The sequence below is a fragment of the Pteropus vampyrus genome, unplaced genomic scaffold (assembly GCF_000151845.1).
Source record: "Pteropus vampyrus isolate Shadow unplaced genomic scaffold, Pvam_2.0 Scaffold212, whole genome shotgun sequence".
In the NCBI taxonomy this organism is placed as follows: Eukaryota; Metazoa; Chordata; class Mammalia; order Chiroptera; family Pteropodidae; genus Pteropus; species Pteropus vampyrus.
The window spans coordinates 830,569-853,234 of record NW_011888993.1 but is presented as its reverse complement, the minus strand read 5'-3'; the positions used below and the strand labels follow the sequence as shown (position 1 = coordinate 853,234).

At 41.1% G+C, this 22,666-nt stretch overlaps 2 protein-coding genes across 5 annotated transcripts in view; one reads left to right on the top strand and one right to left on the bottom strand.

Annotated features, from left to right (window-relative positions):
* LOC105300468 (zinc finger protein 14-like) overlaps positions 1 to 10,821 on the top strand; it is a 72,311-nt gene extending 61,490 nt beyond the window's left edge. For 2 of the 4 annotated variants that reach the window (XM_023538070.1, XM_023538069.1), the window contains exons 2-4: positions 6,150 to 6,276; positions 7,250 to 7,430; positions 7,837 to 10,821. In XM_023538070.1, the coding sequence (XP_023393838.1) occupies positions 6,150 to 6,276; positions 7,250 to 7,430; positions 7,837 to 9,820 (2,292 nt within the window). In that variant the 3' untranslated portion in view covers positions 9,821 to 10,821. The remainder of the gene's footprint in view (positions 1 to 6,149; positions 6,277 to 7,249; positions 7,431 to 7,836) is intronic. The other 2 variants (XM_023538068.1, XM_023538071.1) reach the window with 2 other exon arrangements.
* A 7,945-nt stretch (positions 10,822 to 18,766) lies between these two features.
* LOC105300467 (zinc finger protein 14-like) lies at positions 18,767 to 22,014 on the bottom strand. The gene is made up of 3 exons (XM_023538114.1): positions 21,924 to 22,014; positions 18,948 to 19,966; positions 18,767 to 18,886 (listed from the first exon to the last, which is right to left on the bottom strand). Exons 1-3 carry the CDS (start codon positions 22,012 to 22,014, stop codon positions 18,767 to 18,769), a joined length of 1,230 nt encoding a protein of 409 aa, XP_023393882.1.
* Between the last annotated feature and the right edge of the window lie 652 nt (positions 22,015 to 22,666).

Below are 22,666 nucleotides of genomic sequence, written 5' to 3'. Positions count from 1 at the left end.
GAAATATGTTGGAAAAAAGACATTATTCCAGTGTTCATGGAACCTACCTATCTATAGTCAAATGGCTTTTCCATGAAAACAAAGTTTATATATTAATCTAAGTATTTATTCATTTTGATCAAAAGTCTGATGCTCCCTAATTTTGTAAGTGTCAATTTGTCTCCAGTTTGCTGTGCAGGAGACAGGGCAACCTCATGATTGTCACCACTGAAACAGTTACACTGGGGTTAATACACATTTGACATTGTGATCTTGCCGCAATTTATTCCACGCTTACCCAGCGTCACTGGCCTGAAGAGCATAGTGTTGGCCCATCTTGTGCAATATTTGTTGCCCTCCATCCTCTCCATGATGAGATTTTGTGCAGGAGCAGAGCAGGGGCCATACACTATCTGAGGTCCCAATGGCAGCTGGGCCATGGGACCTGTGTCTGTGAACGTCAGGAGAGAAACAACCTTTGGGAACAACAGGTTCTAGAGAAGGGAATGATATTTGTACATGTCCATTAGAAAGATGACTCAATGTGTGTGTGAGAAGGGTGACATTTGTCATTTCTTTGGTTCCGTGTTGGACTTCTCATCCATCCTAAACCACTTGGAAAGACTTTCTGTAGTTCTTGTATGGGGAGCATTTGGACATGTGCATTTTGCCTGTTTCACTTCTACTTTGACTTTCTGATAACATTCATTTAAACATTAAACTATTTCATAGTGACCAGGATGCCATTTTGACAGTTTTTTCCTATTATTGCCAAAGTCTCAAAGAGCCGAAGTTCTATGAGTTTTTCTTGGCTCAGATGTTCAGTCCGTCTTATTAAATTTGTCTATATTTTGGGATAAGTATGTGATAAAAAAAAAAAGTCCACATGTGGTCTATTTACTTTCTCTCATCTTCTTGATCCCAAGAAACTAAATGTTGTACTGAATGTTGCAGATTATTTCACGCACAAAATCAGTGGATCATGTTCTCAGAGGAAAATTTTGGTGAAGGAAATATCCAGTGAAGAGAAAATTGTAAGATTCACAGGAAAAGATTTCTGGTTTGTGTTTGAAGAACCCTGGATGTTACATAACGTTTGCAGATCAGGCCTTGGAGGTGAGCAGCATCTCCACAGGGCAGGGGGACCTCAGCAGAGTGGTACACTAACTTGAAATTTAAGAAAAAATGTAAACCTAGCTCATCAGTAGTGCACTCAGAACGTTTATAAGACAACATTTTCATAAATGATGTATGTATTGTGTGTCTGAAACAATTCAGTTGGAAACAATGGTCAGAAAACCCCGAATGTAAGAAACAGTGGTGGTTCTGCGTGAGCTCAGCCAGAGCATTGATGTCGTTCCACAACGTAACATTGTAAACAGAGCCAGAAACATACGCATGCATTGAAAATGGCAAACACGTAGTCAAAATGGTCATTACCACCATGAATAATCATTAATGACAGCACTTATGGACATTAGTCCCTAACAGTGTGCTTCCCATTTGATCAGCCGTCGTTTTGTGCAGAGACCCTGTGAACATAATGGAGGTCATCAGTGTGGAGATGCCCTGACTCAGATCACACATCTTCCTGTGCCGGTAGATATCTGACTGCAGGTAAACCCTCTGGATGCAGCAAGCGTGGAAACATCTGCCCAGATCATTTCTTCTTGAAGAACCAGCCCGGCTCTCCCACTGGACATGAACCCCATCTCTGTGAAGAGTGTGGAGAAGCCCTATGATCGTCTGCAATGTGGGAAAGCCTTCATTAGTCACTCACCTTCAAAAACATGTGTGAACATACAGTGGGGAGAAAACCTATGAATGTAAGGAATTTGGGAAAGCTTTTAGGCAGCTTCAATATTTTCAAGGTCACATGAGAGTACACAGCAGAGTGAAGCCCTATGAATGTAAGGAGTGCGAGATAGCCTTCGAATACATGCAAGGACGTACAGTGGGGAGAGACCCTTTGAATGTCAGCACTGTGGGAAAGCCTTCAGGTATCCCACATCCCTGCAAAAACACGTGAGAATGCACAGTGAAAAGACTACCTATGAATGTCAGCAATGTGGCAAGGCCTTCCAGTATCTTGAATCCCTGTAAGCACATTTGAGGACACATGATGAACAGAAACTCTGAGCACAAGGACTGTGAGACATCTTCATTCTTCCTTAGAACCTTGTTATAAATGTGAGTATACACACTGGAGAGAAGCTGTATGGATGGAAAGAATTGGAAAAATCTTCGGATGTAGCAGTTCACTTGTTTTCTACATAAAAACTCAGAGCAAGACTGAAATCTCTTAATTATTATAAGTATGGTTTTATCTTTGTAAATAGCTCATTCTTAATAGCGATTTCCAGTGTTTTAATTTTGGTTTATGTTGCTGACATGAAAACTTGATATGATGCATACTTCTCTACATTTCATTGTCTGTACTACATATATATTATCTCTGACTTTAAGTATTTATACAGTTGTATAAAACATGCCTCATTTCCATTAAAATATGTTTTGGATCCAAGGGTGATAAGTGGGTTTTTTATGTGAAACTTGATATAATTTTAGATGAAAAAAATTTTTAGTCTTACAATCCATCATGTTCCTAATGTATGATCATGATATGAGACCTTTATTGAATCTCTGTTCTTGCCCACTGCTGCAAATACTGGAATTTTGTGACATGATTGCTACCCTCCCCTTCAGAGTTTATTATTGAAAAGTGTGTCTTTCACATTTGTTAGTGAATTCCACAATGTGTTCATCACAGATGTTAATAATTATGGCCAGATCTCCTCTTTTTATGTTCATAATAACAGCATTTCCAGAAATTAAAAACAGCATTAAAAACAGCATTTCCAGAAATTAGCAGAGTTTATTCAAAGCCCTTATGCCTAACTAAAGCTGTGTCTCCTACCTCATTCCCACCACGTCGGAGAGCCCACCTCACCTAGAAGACCATTTTTGATTTCTGCTCAATGTCCTTGATTTCTGCTCAATGTCCTTGATTTTGGTTGTATATTGGGCACAATACAGGGAGTTATGAAGAAAGACTTTGTGGTGTGATGATGAAAGCTGATATCCAGAAGGTTCTACTGAACTGTGTTGTCAGCTTGGGTGAGGTGGGAAACTGTATCCCATTGTCCTTCTGGTTATGGTTCTGAGGTAAAGGTCACGAGAAGAGGAAATTGCGTGAGGTTTGGAAGGCAGAGCTGAAGAAGCCATGAGTCAGTTCTCTGTACTGTCAGGAGACATCTATGCATGGGAACCTAGTGGGCCTGACAGCACAGTCTTCTGAGTCCTGGCTCTGCCCGTCTGTGACAGCCCCCACCAAACTTATGGTTGCTGTTAGTTTCTTTATAGGTAGCACACTGCACAAACTATTTTTGGGCCACCGCCATCATGGGCTTTCTTTGGTTTTCAAGTTTACACAGATCATTGCATTTTCCTGTAGCTCTTTGATGGTCATCAGTCCACTTTTTCCAGCTCTCTGACCTAGCAATCTCTCAATCTGTCACCCACTTCATCTCCTATGTGTCTCTTAATTACATGATTTTTATTGTTCCTCTTTTGGGAGATATGTTTCCTGCCTCCGTTCCAACACATTTAGTGCTGAGCAAAATGCAGGAAACTTACTTCCCAGATTACTTTGTTTAGAGGCCACACCGACCCTTCATTTCTTGTTTCCAGATACTTCCATGGTTGAAAAAAAGCCTTCGTGAATATATTTGGCACTTTGTGGAAGTTTTCTTTTAGAGCTGAATGCTCTCTAATGGATAAACCCAGTATGTTTAATTACGTTCAATTTTTAGATGTGATTACCGAGTGCTTCTTTCATTTTTAAATTGTTTCAAACCATGTGCACTTTTTTCAAATGGACTTTTATTCGTTATTTCTTAGGAAACTATTATTATTCAGATTTTTCAAAAATGTCATATATATACTGACTTTTTTTTGTTTTATATTTCATTAATTGAGAGGACATATTAATCCATTCCAAGAAATAACTGCAAAAATTTTCACGTGTTCTGGGGTAATAGTACTAAATAAATATGCCTTTTGAAATTTTTAACGTTTATGTGGCTATCATCTTTTTAAAATAAAAATGACTTATTTATCCTATTACTGAAACCCGACTGACAGTGGTCGCCAACCAGACACCGGGAGTCATGCTTCTGCAGTTCAGCAATGTGGGAGGGGAAGCTGACATACATCTTCCCTAGTTGTCTGTGGATAGCTGGGAAAAGTGGTCTTCTAGGTGAGGTGGGCTCTCCGACGTGGTAGAAATGAGGTAGGAGACACAGCTTTAGTTAGGCATAAGGGCTTTGAATAAACTCTGCTAATTTCTGGAAATGCTGTTTTTAAATATTTGTTTTCAAATATCTCATAGAGTTTTTTAATGGAAAGCCAATACCAGAACAGGACCATGTCTGTCTTTCTCCTTGTTGCTGGTAACCTTGCTGATATCCACAGGGTGTTTGTTCCCCTGGTGGATGGGAATTGACTGATAATGCTACTGCCCGGTGATGGTTCCTTGTATTGTTTCACTGGTGAAAAAATGGATAGTGCTATTCTCTTTTCATCAACTGGCTTATGGTTCTGTTGCTTTGCCCCCAGGGGACAAAGCTCGGTTTCTCTCTGTCAGGTGACCTTCAGAGATGCTTCTCTGGCCCTGTGCATGGTGCAGATGTTGTATTTTCCATGAATCTGGGCCTCAGGTGCTGTGCAAGGGACACACATCTCAGGGATTGGAGAGAAGATATGGAGAGAGCACATGGTTTGTAATGATACCTGTACCATCTTTGCAGAGAGGAAGCTTGTACCCATGCAGTTCCAATCATTGTCAGATGGACTTTACTCTCCAGTGTCATTGATTCACCAAGAAATAGGTCCATTGTTCATGGAAACACTGACATTCATGAGGCTCTCCATGGGTGCACTGACTGGTCACAGCACGGGAGATGTGGGTCACAACCCCACAGTGGGATTCCACCACTGGCGGAGAAGAGTCCATCCTTGACATTTCCCACAGAAGTCTTACATTTTCATATCAGAACCAAGAAACTCATGGTCTCAAAGCATTGTTCGTGTGTACCCTTCCCAATATGCAGAGAGTTTTCCTTTTAGAGATACGATTTGTGGGCCTCCTCTGCTCCTTGGAAGCTGACTCTGGAGATTTGGAGGGATGCCCCCTGAGTGCTTTTTGGGAGAGTACAAGCATGCCCTTGTCCTGTGTGCCTTGAGGGGATGGTAGCCATTTGCATGGTCACAAGGGGGCACAGGAAGGCTCAGGAACACAGCTCATCATACCAAGGTGCTAGAGAGTCACTGCACACCAAGACGGGGTGTCTTCATGGCAGAAGGGACAAGGGAGCGGTTAGTGAACAGAATGCACGTGGTTTGGAATCATCCAGAGCATCAGTGGAATTTAGCATGTATTGTGCAAACTTGTGAGTCTCCGAAGGTCAGACTTAGGGAAGGCCCCTTGGGTTTGACTGCTGTTGAAAGCGTGAGTGGTTTGGAGGGTTTTTGTGGATTAGGTTGTTTGTATGAGACACCCTGTTAGTTCAATAGATTCTTCCAGGATCAGGCATATCTTTTACCTGCAGGTGTGCTAGGCTTTGGCCCTGGTCTCTGTCAATTCCCACAGTGTCCACCTCTTCCTGGGAGGGGTGGGCTCTCTGCCTCTGTTGGATATGAGGGGACTAGACTAGGCTCCTTGAGGCTGATGACTCCCAAGGCAAGAGTTGTTTTGACGAAGCTGCCTAGATGTCTGCGTGTTCACATCTTGACATTCTGGTTCCAGGTTTGGAGTTGGAAAAGAAGCAAACTTTCAGTAAGCCAAGTATCTATTTTTGTTTTCTGGATGGTGATTCTGTATTTTTGTCACTGTTTTATCCCAGACCCCATCTGTTTGCAGTAGAACCTTTTTTATCATAATGTGTGGACAAGTGTATATCAGTTGTTGTTTTCACACTATTATTCAGATTTCCATGTTTTACCATCTCTGAGTATACAGCATTTGGTTTACTTGTTTATTATCATTTTCCATGTGAATATGAGCTCAAGTGTCCTAGGAATTGAGTCCTGGTCCCTGTCACCCTCTTCCTTTTTCTTATATATATTGATGAGAAGTGTCTTGTTGAATCAGAATTTGTGGGATATTTCAGGATGTGGTGGTCTTTGCGGACGTGGCTGTGAACTTCACACGGGAAGAGTGGGCTTTGCTGGATCATACTCAGAGGAGGCTCTACCGAGATGTGATGCTGGAGACCTGCCGGAACCTGGCCTTCGTGGGTAAGGTCAGCTTCTTCCCTTGGCTTAGATTTTAGAGAAGACATTATAAGAAACATTTTATAGCGTTTATTTATTCTTGGGGTAAATGAATGAAAATATGTTGAAGAAAAGACAGCTGTGGTTCAAGACATCATGGATTGTACCTAGAATCAAATGGCTTTTTCATGTAAATAGTTTCATATATTAATCTGTTTGTTTATTCCATCAATCAAGGCTGAGGTCCCTCATTTTACATGTGAGCATCACTCAGTCTCACTTTGGGTTCTCAAGAGCAGCTTTATAGTTTTGCCTTTCAGAATGTTACACTGTGGTTAATTCATATTTGACATGATAATCTTGCTGCATTTAAACTCACACTTACCCAACGTCTCTGGTTTTGAAAGTCATAGTGTCTTATTATCTTCATTAAATGTTCATTGCCCTCCATTCTCCTGGGGACCGTGAGTAATGCTTCATCTAGATCCTCTGGTGTCTGTGACACCATGAAGGAAACATCCCAGAGAAACAACATTTTCTAGATAACAGAATGGTATTTGCAAAAGTTCGTTAAAAACATTACTACTCATGTTTTCAAAAAAACATTTGTCACATACCTGTCTTTTTTTGTTGGACTTTTCATATATTTTAAACGACTTGGAAAGACTCTGTATCTCCTCTTGTGATGAGATGTTTTGGGCATGGGCCAGTTTTTTTCTACTCAGCATTTTCAATTATATTTATCTGAATATCGGTCTGCATGTTTTTAAAAGTATTTCTTAGTAAACAGGTTGCCATTTTTGACCCATTTAACCCATTTTTGCCACAGTCCCAAACACAGAATGTCCTCAGTTCTTTTGGTTGTTTTTGCTCGAGTGTCATTTCATCTTAATCAAATTTGTTTACATTTTGGATCAGCATATAAATACAGAGAGGTTGTTTTCCTTTTTCCACCATTCTATTTCCATGAAATTAAGTTATTCATTGATATTTGCAGGTTGTTACACTGAAGTTAAAACCTTTGGCTCATTTTCTCAGAGGAAAACTTTGGAAAATAACATAGCCAATAAAGAGAAAACAGTAAGATTTACAAGAAATGATTCTTGGTCAGTTTGGGGTGAAAACCAGTCACTTAATAGCAATGGAGATCAGCCTCTAACCCAGGCGACGCCGTGTAGGTGAGTGGCACTCCCACAGGAGCAAGGGGAATATCTCCAAAGTTTTAAACTAAGTTTAAACAACTTTTCAAATGTATGTAAATTTTGCTAAACAATTGTGTACCCAGAGAATTTTCTCAAGACAACATTTACTTGTTGATACTGAGCTTCTGTTCAGAATTCAGTTGGAAATAATGATGAGGAAACATCATATGTAAGAAACCTTGTTTCTTTTGTCCCTCTTTGTGCCCCCAGCAGGAGCACTATGATTTTTCCAGGATGTCACAATTCAGAGGTTTCCACAAACATACCCATTTATTGGACATGGCAAATACGTAGTCAAAATAATCATTTACATTATTCATCAGTCATTAGGAAATCACTTATGATTATTAACCTGTAATTCTGTATTTCATATTTTTAACAGAAGTTATTTACTGGAGGACCTCTGTGAAACTAGTAAATGTAGTCAATTTGGAGACACCTTGAATGCAGCTACAGATCATCCCTCGCATGAGAAGCATGAGACCAGAGTTAATGCTTGTGAAAGTACCATATCTGGTAAAGTCCCTGTGCAGTGTTCATTTTTTCAGAATCGGGATATATCTCAAACGGGATGCACACCTAATTCATGTGAGGAACATGGCAAAGTCTTGAAATTTCCTTCATCCCCGAGAGCACATGTGATCACCCGCATGGAAGACAAACCATATGTGTGTAAGGAATGTGGAAAATCCTATTCTTGTCCATCCCAACTTCACGTCCATGTTAGAATCCACACTGGCGAGAGACCTTACAAATGTGAGCAGTGTGGGAAAGCCTTCCGTCAGAGATATTACCTTCAATATCATGTGAGAATACACACTATGGACAAACCCTATGAATGTAAGGAGTGTGGCAAAGTCTTCCACCATTACGCTTCCCTTTGGAGACATGTAACTTCACATACTGGAAAGAAACCCTATGAATGTGACCAGTGTGGGAAAGCCTTCAGGCAGCGAGAATGGCTTCGGTCACATGCGAGAATACACACTGGAGAGAAACCCTATGTATGTAAGGAGTGTGGGAAAGGTTTTTCTACTTTATCCACTTTACGATGTCATTTGAGAACGCATACAGGGGAGAGACCGTATAAATGTAAGGAGTGTGGGAAAGGTTTTAATGTATCCTCCTCTTTACGAAGGCACGTGAGTACACACTCCCAAGATAAACCCTACAAATGTGAGCAGTGTGGGAAAGCTTTCAGTCATCCATACTACCTTAAATCACATGAAAAGAAAATACACACTGGGGAGAAACCCTATGTATGTAAGGAGTGTGGAAAAGCCTTCAGGCATTATTCTACCCTCCATACACATGCAGTAGCACATACTGGAAAGAAACCCTATGAATGCGAACAGTGTGGAAAAACCTTTTTGTGGCGACGCTACCTTCAGATACATGTGAGAACACACACTGGGGAGAAACCCTATGAATGTGAACAGTGTGGGAAAGCCTTTTTGTGGCGACGCTACCTTCAGATACATGTGAGAACACATACTGGGGAGAAACCCTATGAATGTGAACAGTGTGGGAAAGCCTTTGGGGGACAACACTACCTACAGACACATGTGAGAATGCACACTGGGGAGAAACCCTACAAATGTGATCAGTGTGGGAAAGCTTATAGTCATCGAGTCTCCCTTAAGTCACATGTACAAAGACACACTGGGGAGAAACCATATGAATGTAAGGAGTGTGGGAAAGCTTTTATGCATAATTCCACCCTTCATGCACATGCCAAAGCACATTCTGGAGAGAAACCTTATGTATGTGAGCATTGTGGGAAAGCCTTTAACCGTAAATCGATTCTCTATAAACATGTAAGTGCACATACTGGAAAGAAACCCTATGAATGTGAATGGTGTGGGAAAGCTTTTTATCAGAGATACTCCCTTCAGTCACATGTGAGAATACACACTATGGACAAACCCTATGAATGTAAGGAGTGTGGGAAAGCCTTCCGCCATCAGTCCACCCTTCGAAGACATGCAATTTTACATACTGGAAAGAAACCCTATGAATGTGACCAGTGTGGGGAAACCTTCACTCAGCGATTCTCTCTTCAGTCACACGTAAGAATACACACTGGGGAGAAATTCTGTAAATGCAAGGAGTGTGGGAAAGTCTTTTCTTCTTTGTCCTCTTTACGAGGTCATATGAGAACGCACACAGGAGAGAGACCCTATAAATGTAAGGAGTGTGGGAAAGGTTTTTGTCTATCCTCCACTTTACGAAGGCATGTGATAACGCACTCAGGAGATAAACCCTACAAATGTGAGCAGTGTAGGAAAGCTTACAGTCGTCGAGCATCTCTTAAGTTACATGAAAAGAAAATACACGCTGGAGAGAAACCACATATATGTACTTAGTGTAGGGAAGGTTTTCTGAACTTTTCCTCTTTACAAGGACATGTTAGATCCCACAAGGGGTTTAGACCCCATAAATATATAGAGTGTGGGAACGGTTTTTGTCTATCTTCTTCTTAAAAAATATGTGAGAACACACTCAGGAGATAAACCCTACAAATGTGAGCAGTGTGGAAAAGCTTACAGGCATCGAGTTTCCCTGAAGTCACATGTAAAAATACACACTGGGGAGAAATGATTTGTATGTAAGGAGTGCGAGAAAGTCTTCATGCATAACTCCACCCTCTACATGCCAAAACACATATTTGAGAGAAACCTAATATATGTGAGCACTATGGGAAAGCCTTTAACCGTATGTCAATTCTCTATAAACATGCAAGTGCACATACTGGAAGGAAAGCCTATGAATGTGAGCATTGTGAAAAAGCATTCATGCAGTGAGACTGCCTTCAGGCAAATGTGAGAATATACACTGAAATCCTATAAATGTCAGCATTGAGGGAAAGCCTTCAGGTTTTCCACATCTCTGCGAGATCATTTGATGATGCAATTCTGAATATAAGTACTGTGGAAGAGCCTTTTCTCCCTTAAAATCTTATGATCAATGTGAGCGACCACACTGGAGAAATACTTTATAACTGGAAAGAATGTGGGCTACCCTTCAGCATTTTACTTATTTCTGTACATGGAAACTCAGCAAAACAGAAAAATGTCACAAATAAAATTTGCCTTTGTAAGTGCCTCATTGTTAATAGGGATCTCCTGTATTTTTAGCTCATATTGCTGATCTAAACTCTGTATATATATCTCATGTCTTTTTCCATCTCTACTACATTCATTATGTTTATGTATGTCCTACCAAGGACATATGTAACTGTTCAATTATATGAAACTTGCCTCATTTCTACTATAGTGTCTTATGGACTCTGATAAGTGGGCTTTTGTTTGTTTATGTTTTTATGTGGAAGTTGATGTACTTTTAGTAAAAGTTTGTTTCATTCTCACTTTTGTTACATTTCTAATATGTGAATCTTACATGAGACGTATATAATTGAAGTTATTGTTCTGGTCCACTGCTGCAGATACTAGAGAATTCCGACTTGATTTCTAGCCTCCATTTCAGGCTATATAGCTGAAAAGACATATCTCTCACATTTGTTGTGAGCGACAGCCGCAGATGTGTTCTTTGCAGAAGTTTGTAATTGTGGAAAGATTTTAGAGCAGACAGTCTCACGAGATTTGAATTTTCTGTTGGTTCACAGCCCATCTTCTCCATTCCAGGTGTTCCATCAATGACTGCAGTGTCCAATGGCAGAGACAAGCTTTTACACATTGACATGACATCATCAGTGTACTGGGTTTCTTTTACTGATATTGGCAAGATCAAGATATCTCTGGGACCGCTACCCCAGGCCACACTGTTAAGCTGTTCAGGGAGCCTTGCCGCAGCACTTGGAAAGTTTATTATTGTTCCACTCTTGTCTTACCAAACCCCAATACTTGAATTCGTCTCACTTTTCAGGGCAGCAAAATCAAGTGCACCAGCAGGAGATTGCAGTGGACAAAAGAAGGTTTAATATTGAATAGGCCAAACTGGAGGACAGGAGCTGGAGGATGAAAGCCCAACCCCTAATTGGCTTGTCAGCTACAGATCCTATAGGGAGAGGTCAGGACACTGAGTTAGAGATTTGGGTCCTGCTGGTAGCTGATTGGTCTGAGATGAGGTGGTCAGTCACTCCCTCTGCTGTGAGGACAGCTCTGAGGTCTGTTCTGCCAGCCTTGAGCCTGGATTTATGGAGGAGGAGCCTGGGAGTGATTCCACCTGAGCACTCAGGAGCTGAACCATCCCAGAGGTGAGGATATTACCTCTAGCCTGCCAGAAGTACTGGCCTAGTGACCACTAGTCAGCGCCTCGCTATTGTCTTCTGCTGCTTCAGTGGTTCCTGATTATCTGGAATATAGGCAGGGTCCATGAGGGGTGTGCAGAGTGAGAAGGAATGATTCCTAAAGCTGTCTCCCATCAAATCAAAACCGGGAGGTGTAAAGCAAGTTTATGTCAATTGGAAAACGCATTTCCTTCTACGCGAATACCCTTTATAATCATTAAATTTGTTTACTCACCACCCCCCCCCAAAAAAAATGGTGAGGACTCTGTTTCACCACATGAAGGCAAATAGCTCCTAATCATCAGAAACCTGTACTTGTCAACACCTCCACCAATCTCCTCAAAGATGAGCACTTCTGCAGGAACATATTTTGTCTAAGCCTCGGAGTAAAACAACTATCTGCAAATGAGGAAAATCAGAAATGATAGTAGTTAAAAGTCTGATGACAGGTCATTATAATGCAGTTGAGATGGAAACTTTTTATTTTTGTAACATCCATTTTAGAATTATGACTGGTAGTAGGACATAACACATTTTAAGAAACTTTATGCAAATATTCACGTCACTTTTATTTGACAGTGCATCTCATGAAATTTAGCATGTACTTAAAATTATAGTTGTAAAAACATTTAATTCTTTTAATAAAAAAGACTCCGTCTTCTTGAGTAAACAGTGACTCATACAACATAGAATATTTGTTTTCTAGGCAGATTACAGGACAGGGAATGACAGATCATTTACCATTTCTTTTAAAAGTAGACTAAGATACAAGCTGATAACATTTTGTTTTTTTTTAAACAGTGCATGCTTGTTTCTCTGACACCTTCTAGTTGCAGCCTGCTCCCTCTGACACTGGGCCTTTGGCTGATAGTGCTGCTGGGTGTCCCTCACAGCCAGGCTGATCAGGAAGTAACCCCGCTGGGGGTGAGGGTCACAGAAAGAGCCCCTCCTACCCCTTCCGGGAGGTAAAAGAAGCCCGAAGTCCACAGTTTATCAGAAGGATCCTAGGTTCTATTGGTTTCTTGTCAACTCAGCATCTTCTGGATCAGTCACCTTTCCTGATCCCCAACTGGGACAGCTGATCACAAAGACACAGAAGCACAAATTAGTCAGGATAGAACCACTATCTGTGACATGCTCATGACACTGTCCCAGGGAAAGGACGCCAGGCATCGGGGAGGGGATCTTGCTGTGCACGCAGACTCCCCCAATGGTGGAGTGAAGCCCAAGGATATGTCCTTACTGCAAAGGAGCCATGTGCCTAGCACCTGTTGGATAATGACCCTCCCTAGTTTGTGATACAATACAGCCCTGGCCGCTTTTCAGGACTCGTGGAGGGAATCACAGCTGAGACTTACCAGCCACAGGTATCGCTTCTCAGGCAAGCCTCCCAAATTGTTTCCCGGCCAGAGGCTGTGAGTTTATTTCTGTTTTTTTTTGTTGTTGTTTTTTGTTTGTTTGTTTGTTACTAGATTCCACATGTACATCATGAAATATGTTTTTCCATCTTTTTCTTTTCAGTCTGTGTCTTTTAATCTGAAGTGTGTCTCTTGTAAGCAGCATATATAAGGGTCTTGTTTTCTTTCCATTCATCCACCATATATATTTTTAAAATTTATTTATTTTAATTAGTTTCAAGTATATAGCACATTGGTTAGACATCTATATAGTTTGTAAAATGGTCCCCTCCCAGTTGCTCCCTCCCCTGACCCTCCACCTAGCCAAAGTATTCATTCTAATTGCATTCCCTATGGGTTTTCCGTTATAAGTAACTATCTGTTTTTCTCCTGCTGCTTTTAATATTCTTTCTTTGTATTTAACCTTTGGCGTTTTAATTATGATGTGTCTTGGTGTGGGTCTCTTTGGATCCCTGATTTTTAGAATTCTCTGAGCTTCCTGGGGTTTTATGTCCATTTCCTTCACCAAGTAGGGAAGTTTTCCATCATTATTTCTTCAAACAGCTGTTCAACATCTTGATTTTCTTCAGTTACGCTGATCAGACAAATATTTGAAGCCTTAATAGTGTCTCATGTTTTTATAGTCTTGGAATATTTTTTCTTGCCATTCTGATTGAGCATCCTGACTGGCTTGCCCATCCTCTAGATAGGGCATTTGATCCTTTTGTTTATTTCACTTTGTTTATTCCTTTGTTTACTCCACTTAATATACTTCTCATCTCAGATAATGTGTTCTTCATTTCAGATTGGTTCTCTTTTATAATTTCCATTTCCATTCTTATGTTTTTAAAATCTCTGTTGATTTTATCTACACTTTCCAAAAGTTCATTGAGCATCTTTATAACCAGTGTTTTGAACTCTGCATCTGTTAGATGACTTGACTCCATTATATCTAGATCTCTGTTCTGTTCTCTCATATGGTTTCTGCTTCTTTGTCTTCCCATTTTGGCTGTCTTTCTGTGTCTATGTACTAAGCAAAGCTTCTGCGTCTCCCGGTCTTATTAGTGTGGATTTGTGAAGTAGGTGTCCAGTGGCACAGTCATGAGATGGGTTCAGCTGCAGGCCAAACTTAGCCCAAGCTTCTATCCCTCTGGAGCCACCTGTTAAGATTCAGCAAGCAATCCACAGATGCTGTGCTTATAGTTGCCTCAAAAGGCCACACCAGAAACTGAGACCAGCTGCCTCTAATGTGAGTCTAGGTTGCTGCTCAGCAAGGAGCACCTGACTCTCAGAGGGCACATCTTGATGTGGCTTGAGTGGGGCCACGAGTGGGGGAGGCCCGATTTCGGGGACTCCTCTGGGTAGAGTGATCTCTGTTATCCAGTTTGATGACGTCACAGCTATGATGGCGCTGTGTCCACGCCCTGGGAGGGGTGAGGGCTCAACAAGGAACAGTGGATACTGCCAATACCTCTGTACAGATCAAATCTTGCCTCAGCCCTCACTCTGGCAGTTTCTCCCTGTAAGTCCCTAGTCCAGCCTGCGTGCAGCCTAATCAGCACTGGTGCTCAGAGCAAGCAGGTCCGTCACAACGAAAATCTGCTCGTGGACACAGCCCCTTTAAAGGGCTTCCGCTGCTGCCGCTGCTGCAGCCTCCGTCTCAATCAGCTGCTCGAGACTCGACAGCCCTACATTGTCGCCCCATCCTACCTTCTGCTGTTGCAAGGTGATGTCTTGGATTTTTCCTAGTTGTATGGCTTGTTCATCTAGATCCTGGGTGATGTTTCTTTGCTGCTGCTCGTTGTTTCTGTCACAACTTTGATTTGGTCGCCAGAGGGATGAACAGAGCCTTTATCATCTGTGCCTCTTTTTTCCCTCTCCAGCCACCGTATCTTTTGATTGAAGCATTTCTTTTTCATTTGAAGTATATGTTGATAGATATGCAGTTAATGCCATTCTTTACTCATATTTTTTATACATAATTTTTTCTTTTTTTTTAAGAAGTCCTTTCAACATTGCCTGTAATACTGGCTTGATGGTGAGGAACTTTAGCTTTTGTCTGGGAAGCTCTTTATTTGTCTTTCGATTCTAAATGATAGCTTTGCTGGGTAGAGCAATCTTGTTTGTAGGTTCTTGCTTTCCATCATGTTAAATATTTCCTGCCAAGCCTTTCTAGCCTGCAAAGTTTCTGTTGTAAAATTGGTTGACGGTCCTATCAGATGCCATTGGAGGCAACTAATTGCTTTTCTCTTCCTGATTTTAAGATTCTCTCTTTGCATTGAAGTTTGTATTTTAATTACGATGTGTCCTGGTGTGGGCCTTTTTGGGTTCATTTGTTTGAGACTCTGAAATGTCTGGGCTTGCATGTCTACTTCCTACACCTGGTTAAGGGAGTTTTCTGTCATTATTTCTTGTAATAGGTTTTCAGTTCCTTGCTCGCTCTCTTCACTTTTTGATACCCTTAAGATATGCTTGGTGTTGTCCCAGAGACCTTAAAACTACTCTTATATTCTTTTCTCTTGTTGCTGTTTTGACCAGCTGTCCTATTTATTCTGTAAATAACTGATTCAATTGTTGGCTTCAATCAATCTGTTGATTCCATCTGATGTACTCTTCATTTCAGATACTGTATTTTTAATTATCCCTGTTTTTTTTTTATTTTTCTCCACTTTTATGTTTTCTATTTCTTTGCTAAAGTTCTCTCTGATTTAATCTACTCTTCCCTGAAGTTCATTGAGCTTCCTTATACCCGATGTTTTCAACTTTGCATCTGGTAGATTGCTTGTCTCCATTTTTTTTTTCCTGGAGCTTTGTTCTGTTCCACCCTGTGGGGCATGCTTTTGTATCTTCCCATTTTGGCTGCCTCCCTGTGTTTGTTTCTATGGACTAGGGCTCCTAAGTCTCCCGGTCTTAGTTGGGAGTGGCTTCATGTAGTAGGTGTTCTGTGAACCCAGTGGTGCAGTCATCCCTGGTCACCTGAGCAAGGTGCTTAAGCTGTGTCCCTTGTGTGAATTCTGTGTGCTTTACTGATGTAGTTGAGCCTTAGTTACTGTTTGCACTTCGATGAAAGAAACTGACCCTTAGGCTGATTGGGTGTGGGGATTGGCTGGTGAGGGGCCAACCCTACAAAGCAGGATTCACTTTAGCAGGGCTCTGGTGCCTGCCTAGTCTGCCCTTTGAGTGTGTCCTCCTCAGGTGCTCCATCACTGGTCGAAGCAAGCCACGGGGTATGCCCACCCAAGGACCTCCTGAGGGGCAAAGCTCCAAGCCAAGGTCAGCCACAGTCTGTGCACTTCCAAGGTCATCTGATTAAAGTCACAAAGCAATTTGCAGATGGCTGCCACCTGTGCTGGGCATATAGGTTCCTCAAGAATCTAAGCCTGGAACCGAGGCTGGCTTCTGCTCAGTCAGAGGTATGAGACATGTGGAAGCCAGTTGCTGCTTGTTTGCGTTTTGTGAGTCGATGATAGATTTTAGGAAATTCTGCAACATGAGAGGAGACAGGCCATTTGTATGAAATAAATGACTAGAAGCGGTTTGGGCGAGACCACATTTTGGAAGGGGGAAATTCTCAGGAAATCACCTGGGTGGGGCAACCTGTGTTATCCAGGTTGATGAAGACTCCGTTATGGTGACCTTCTGCATTCATATACTGGACAGAGGAGGGCTCAACCAAACAACAATGGATACCACCAGCACTTCTTTGGAGGAGAAAATTGCCCCTCAGTCCTCACCCTGAAGCCCAGTGACAGTTCCCCCCATAAGTTGCTGGCGCTCCTTGAACTGCTGCCCCAGTGTTGGAACTCAGAGTAAGTGAGACCATCAGCGAGTAAGTTTGCGTGTGTGTCCTTTAAAAAAGTCTACTACTCCAGGAGCCCTCTGTGTCAGCCAAAATCTACACTGGTTTTTGCAGCCAAAGGTTGGGGAACTTCTATTTCTGGCACTGGAGCCCTAGGATGGGGAACCTGTTGTGTGGCCAGGACCCTTGTTCCTCAAGAAGAAAGGGCGTTTTACAGCAAAGATATTCCTCAGTTCTCGACCACCACACACTACCATGAGACCGGGCTGTTTCATGTCTCTTCCCTGCCTAGCATCCTCTAGGTAACCTCTTCTAATGTATTTCTCCCCTGTAGGACTTCTGTTATGCCACACCTCTGGCAACTCCTAGTGATGGTTGCTCTATAATTTCATTGTAATTTATGTGTATGTGCGAGAGGGCCAGCACAACATCTAGCTTCTAACTCCATCTTGGCTGGTCTCCATCAACTCCATTTTGTTAGGGCTCAGATTTTAAAGACCATGATAGGCAAGACTTGGAAGGAAACATGACATTGAATGGAAGTTTCATCTCTACTATAAACCCCAAGCAGCAAGGCCATTACAAAATAAACAAACTATTGAAGTAAAAGATTATGTTACTAGAAACACCCTCTCATCCAGTGGGCTAAGGTTGTGTCCATTGATTTAATATATTTAAATGATCAAACAGAAGGGCCTGTTGCTGCAAGGACCTAATAAACAACAAAGATTGATCAGAAAATGCAAAACCCTGCATGAATTTGGAAAAAAAGAAAAAAAGAGGGTTCGTAATGGGTGAGGCCCTGGAAGAGTCTGTGGAATCTGCTACTTAAGAGAAAATTAAAATTAACCATGTGTTTGGTTGGAGCTGTTCTAGACAGGTAGAGGCAGAAGTCAGAAAAATGTACTGCAACTCTGGCTCACTAGAGTCCAAAGCATCAATGTTTCCTGATGGTCCAGAAAAATAGAATGTCATAACTTCTTCACTTCTGCTTTCCAAATCTCATGCTACTTCCTCTTCTCATAAACTTTACCTTAGAAACATAAAAAGAAAATCAATTGAATAGTCTCCCACCTGACTTAATATGACAATTCACGGAATCATCTAAACAGTAGATTTTATCTTCATGTCACAAAGTCTCTGTTTTTACATCAATGTATCATGTCCAATGTCCAACTACAATCAAGGGCTATAAGCTAAGACCAAATTGTAAACATAACCACATGAAGCTGTTTTCTTTAAAATCTATCTACAATTACTAACTTTTGTGAAGAACACAGATGTGGCATCCATTGGCAACAAATGTGAAAGATACATCTTTCAGTAGTAAATACCAAAGGGGAGGATGGAAAGTGAGTCAGAAAATTCTGGTATGTGCAGCAGTAAAGAGAAATAGACATTTCAAAACTACAGGTCTCATATTATAATCACCTAATAAAAACATACCAAAAGTTAACAACCTTTTATGTAACATTATATCAAATAGCACATGAAAATAAAAGAACAATGACAACATATTGTCCAAAGTCCAAGAGACACTGAAATAATAAGTTTCACATAACTGTGCCATCACTTATGCAAAATGTATGTAATACAGATAATAGAAAGGGAAGATATTTATATTTTAAGTATTCATATCAGCAATGTGAACTACAAATAGAGTGGCATCACAGTTACTAATGAGGCACGTAAAAGGTAAATTTATATTTGTAACAATAGGAAGATTTCGCATCACTGAGTTTCATGTGGATAAAAAGTTAAGATCTGTTGGTTATCGCATTTTTTTCCATCACAATGTTTTGCTCAAGTGTAATTGCTTGCATTTAAAAGTTTACAAGGAAATGAGGCTCTCTCACAGCCCCTGTATTCAGTTCTCTGTGTGTATCTTCAAACGTTGTTGCAAATATTTGGAATGCCAAAAGAATTTCCCACATTCCTTACATTTATAGGGTTTCTCCCCAGTGTGGATTCGCACATGTAACTGCAGCTAGAATTGCTGCCTGAAGTCTTTCTCATATCGCTCACATAGGTTTCATTCCCTTATGTACTATTGCATGGTTATAGAGGGAGTTCCCAGATCTGAAGGCTTTCCCACACTCCTTACATTCATAAGGTTTCTCCCCAGTGTGTATTCGCACATGTGATTGAAAGTGGACTTGTTTACTAAAGGCGTTCCCACATTGCTCACATTCATAGGGTCTCTCCCCAGTGTGTGCTCCTAAATGGGAACGTAAAGCAGTTGAATGACTAAAGGATTTCCCACACTCCTTACATTTATAAGGTTTCTCCCCAGTGTGCGTTCCTAAATGGTAACGTAAAGAGCCCATATGACCAAAGGCTCTCCCACACTCCTTACATTCATAGGGTTTCTCCCCAGTGTGTATTCGCGCATGTGAGTGAAGGTCGCATCGTTCACCAAAGGCTTTTCCACATTGCTCGCATTTATAGGGTTTCTCTCCAGTGTGGGTTCTGAAGTGTCTCTGAAGGTAGTAAAGACGTCTGAATGCTCTTCCACACTGCTCACATTCATAGGGTTTCTCTCCACTGTGCGTACCCAAGTGTCTTTGAAGGTAGGGAAAACATTTGAAAGCTTTTCCACACTGCTCGCATTCATAGGGTTTCTCTCCACTGTGCATACCCAAGTGTCTTTGAAGGTAGGGAAAACATTTGAAAGCTTTCCCACACTGCTCACATTCATAGGTTTTCTCTCCACTGTGCATGCTCAAGTGTCTTTGAAGGTAGGGAAAACGTCTGTAAGTTTTTCCACACTTCTCGCATTCATAGGTTTTCTCTTCACTGTGCGTTCTCAAGTGTCTTTTAAGGCAGTAATGACGTCTGAAAGCTCTCCCACACTGCTCGCATTCATAGGGTTTTCCCCCAGTGTGTGTTCTCACATGTACTTGAAGACATTGGTGATCACTAAAGGCGTTCCTAGGCTGCTTACATTCCCAGGGTTTGTCCCAAGAGTGCCTTGTTGATTGTATTTGAAGGTACTGTTGTTGACTAATGGTTCTCCCACACTGTAGACATTTGGAAAATTTCTCCCCACTGTGTGTTCTCACATGAACTTGAAAACAGCAGGGAGTGGAAAAAACTTTTCCACATGCCTTACTTTCAAGTTCTTCCCCCACATGTGTGCTTACATGTTTCTGCAGGAATGAAGAGATTCTAAAGGCCTTGGTACACTGCTTACATTCATGGGCTTTATCTTCACTGTGTGCCCCGACATGTTCTTGAAAGGAGGGACAAATGAAAACTTTTCCACATTTCTTACACTCAAAAACAGTTTTACTTCTCAAGTCGATCGCATATCTCTGAGATGCTAGCTTAATAACCTGACATTCATAGGGTTTCTCTACAAGGTCCGTTTCCACATGAGGGCTTAGGCACCAGACACACCTGCCGGCTTCTCCACATTCCTCATAGGGATGAGATGTGTATCCAGTTTGAGATCTTTCCTGATTCTGAAAAAAAGTACATTCCAGGAAGGTGTTTCCTGACGTAGTGCATTCAGACGGTTTCACTCCAGTTGGATATCTCTCACACACAGAATGATCTGTAACCTCATTCAAGGTGTCTCCACATTGATTACCTTCGTCAGTTTCAAAGAGACTCTCATGGAAATAACTTCTGTTCAAAATATTAAACATACAGTTAGGAATTCATGATCATAAGTAACCTACATCACTTTTATAAAACATCTTATGGAAACTCTCTGAGTACACAATGGTTCAGTGAGTTCCCACTTGCTATAGCGCCGAGATCCTCCTTCCCCCAGTGAGAAAGCCACTCACCTCGGATGCCCGTGTAGGCTTTTGTGCTGATCTCCAATGTCCTGAAATGTCATATTTTCTCCAATAACAGATCGGGAATCATTTGTTCTACCTCTTACTGTTTTCTCTTCACCAGGTAGTTCATTGTCCAAAATTTTTCTCTGAAAACATGATCCACTAGTTTGAGCTTGAGTATAACGGTCTATAAAGATTGATACATAATTGATAATTGCCATCACAATTTATTTCTTGAAAATGAAAGAGTACAATAGAAATAAAAGAACAGACTATATATATGAGCTTTTCTATACTGATCAGAAAATATAAAGAAATGTTTTAAGTATGGACAGACGTGTGGGCATAAACAAAACCGAGGACACCTGTTCTTTGAATCTATGGCAATAATAGGTAAAAGGAGTCAAAGTAGCAGCCTGGCACTGAGAAACACTCCAAAAAAAAAGTAAACACTTATGTTGAGAAAAATATTTTAAAATAAAAAATAGGAATAAACTGGGGGAAATGCACATGCCTAAATGCTCCCCTCATAAGAGGAGACACAGGAAGTCTTCCCAAGGGAGTGAGGATGGATGCAAAGAGCAACAGGGAAGTCAAGTACACAATGTTACCCTTCTCAGACAAAGACCGATTCATCTTTAAAGTAGGTACCTTCATATATCTCAATCCCCTATCCAAAAGCTATGCCTCTAAAGGTTGGGGCTGTCCTGCTGTTCGTAGGGACAGAAGCCCTTTCTTCATGACCACTGCTGCCATTAAGTGATTAAATAGTGCATGTGGCCATTTCCTGCTCCTGGAGAACAGCTCGTCATGTGGGAGGGTGGAGAACAGAAAACATTCCGTGGCATAGGCCGACACTTGGGCGTCAAGGTGAATGGTAACGTGTAGTGTGGGACTCATTGCAGAAAGATCACCATGACAAATGTGTCCTAATCCCTGTGTAACTTTCACAGGAAAGAAAACAGAAAGCTGCTCTCACGGCCCCAAAGTGACAGTGGAGACAATACTCACACATGATATTTTAAAGCCTAAGATCAAGAGTAATAAGTGGTCAGATTAATAGTGAAATAATTTTGCTATAATGCGAAGGCCATTTGAGTCTGAAGAGAATCACGAAGGCTTGGACTGTGTCTGCCTTTTAAAAAATATTCCCGTTCAGTGGTTCCAATGAGAAAAAATAATTGTAAAGAATATGTTTTTCCTACAATCTAAGAAAAGTGATGAGACCTTCCTTACCCACAAAGGCCAGGTTCTGGCAAGTCTCCAGCATCACATCTCGATAGAGCCTCCTCTGAGAATGATCCAGCAAAGCCCACTCTTCCCGCATGAAGTTCACAGCCACATCCGCAAAGACCACTGCATCCTAAAACATTTCACATAATCTGTTACAAGTCATTTTTAAACCAGTGTGTGTGGGAGGTTGGGGGAAGGAACAGCCAGAGACCTGGACTCAATTCCTAGATTTCCTGAGCTTGTAGCTCATGGAAATGACAGCACACACACACACACACACACACACACACACACACACACACACACACAGCGTACACTCCGTGATAGTAAGTGGATAGAAACTGGAATCCAAGTATGAGAACACTGATATAAACTTATATACACCTAATTAAAAACAACTATGTTTCTCAGCAGCAATATTATAGTCCGTAAAGAGAAGCAGAACATTTGAAATGGTAAACACACACACACATACACACACCTGCAACATAGATTTATTTATGCAGCAAGTGTATCATTTAGAACTGAAAAAAAAATTTCTAGGACAAGCAATATCTAAAAAAAGTTCATACCCATTAAACCAGATATATATATGTATCTTACAGATGTAACCAAATACTCGATAAATAAAGTAAAGCAGACATTTAAAAAGTTACTAAGAAAAGTTTTACATAAAACCTAAATGCAATAATTAGTTAGGAGGTGCACAACACAAAAAAACACAAAAAGATCTAAAATGTGACATC

Excerpts from the sequence above, each read along its gene's own strand:
- LOC105300467 (XM_023538114.1), bottom strand. The coding sequence starts at position 22,014 with ATGCGGGAAGAGTGGGCTTTGCTGGATCATTCTCAGAGGAGGCTCTAT. Across the intron at positions 19,967-21,923 it reads CCAGAACCTGGCCTTTGTGG|TTCATGTGAGAACACACAGT; the intron begins GTAAGGAAGGTC and ends GCTGTTTTCAAG. Across the intron at positions 18,887-18,947 it reads CCCTCTATAACCATGCAATA|CTGCAGTTACATGTGCGAAT; the intron begins GTACATAAGGGA and ends CAGCAATTCTAG.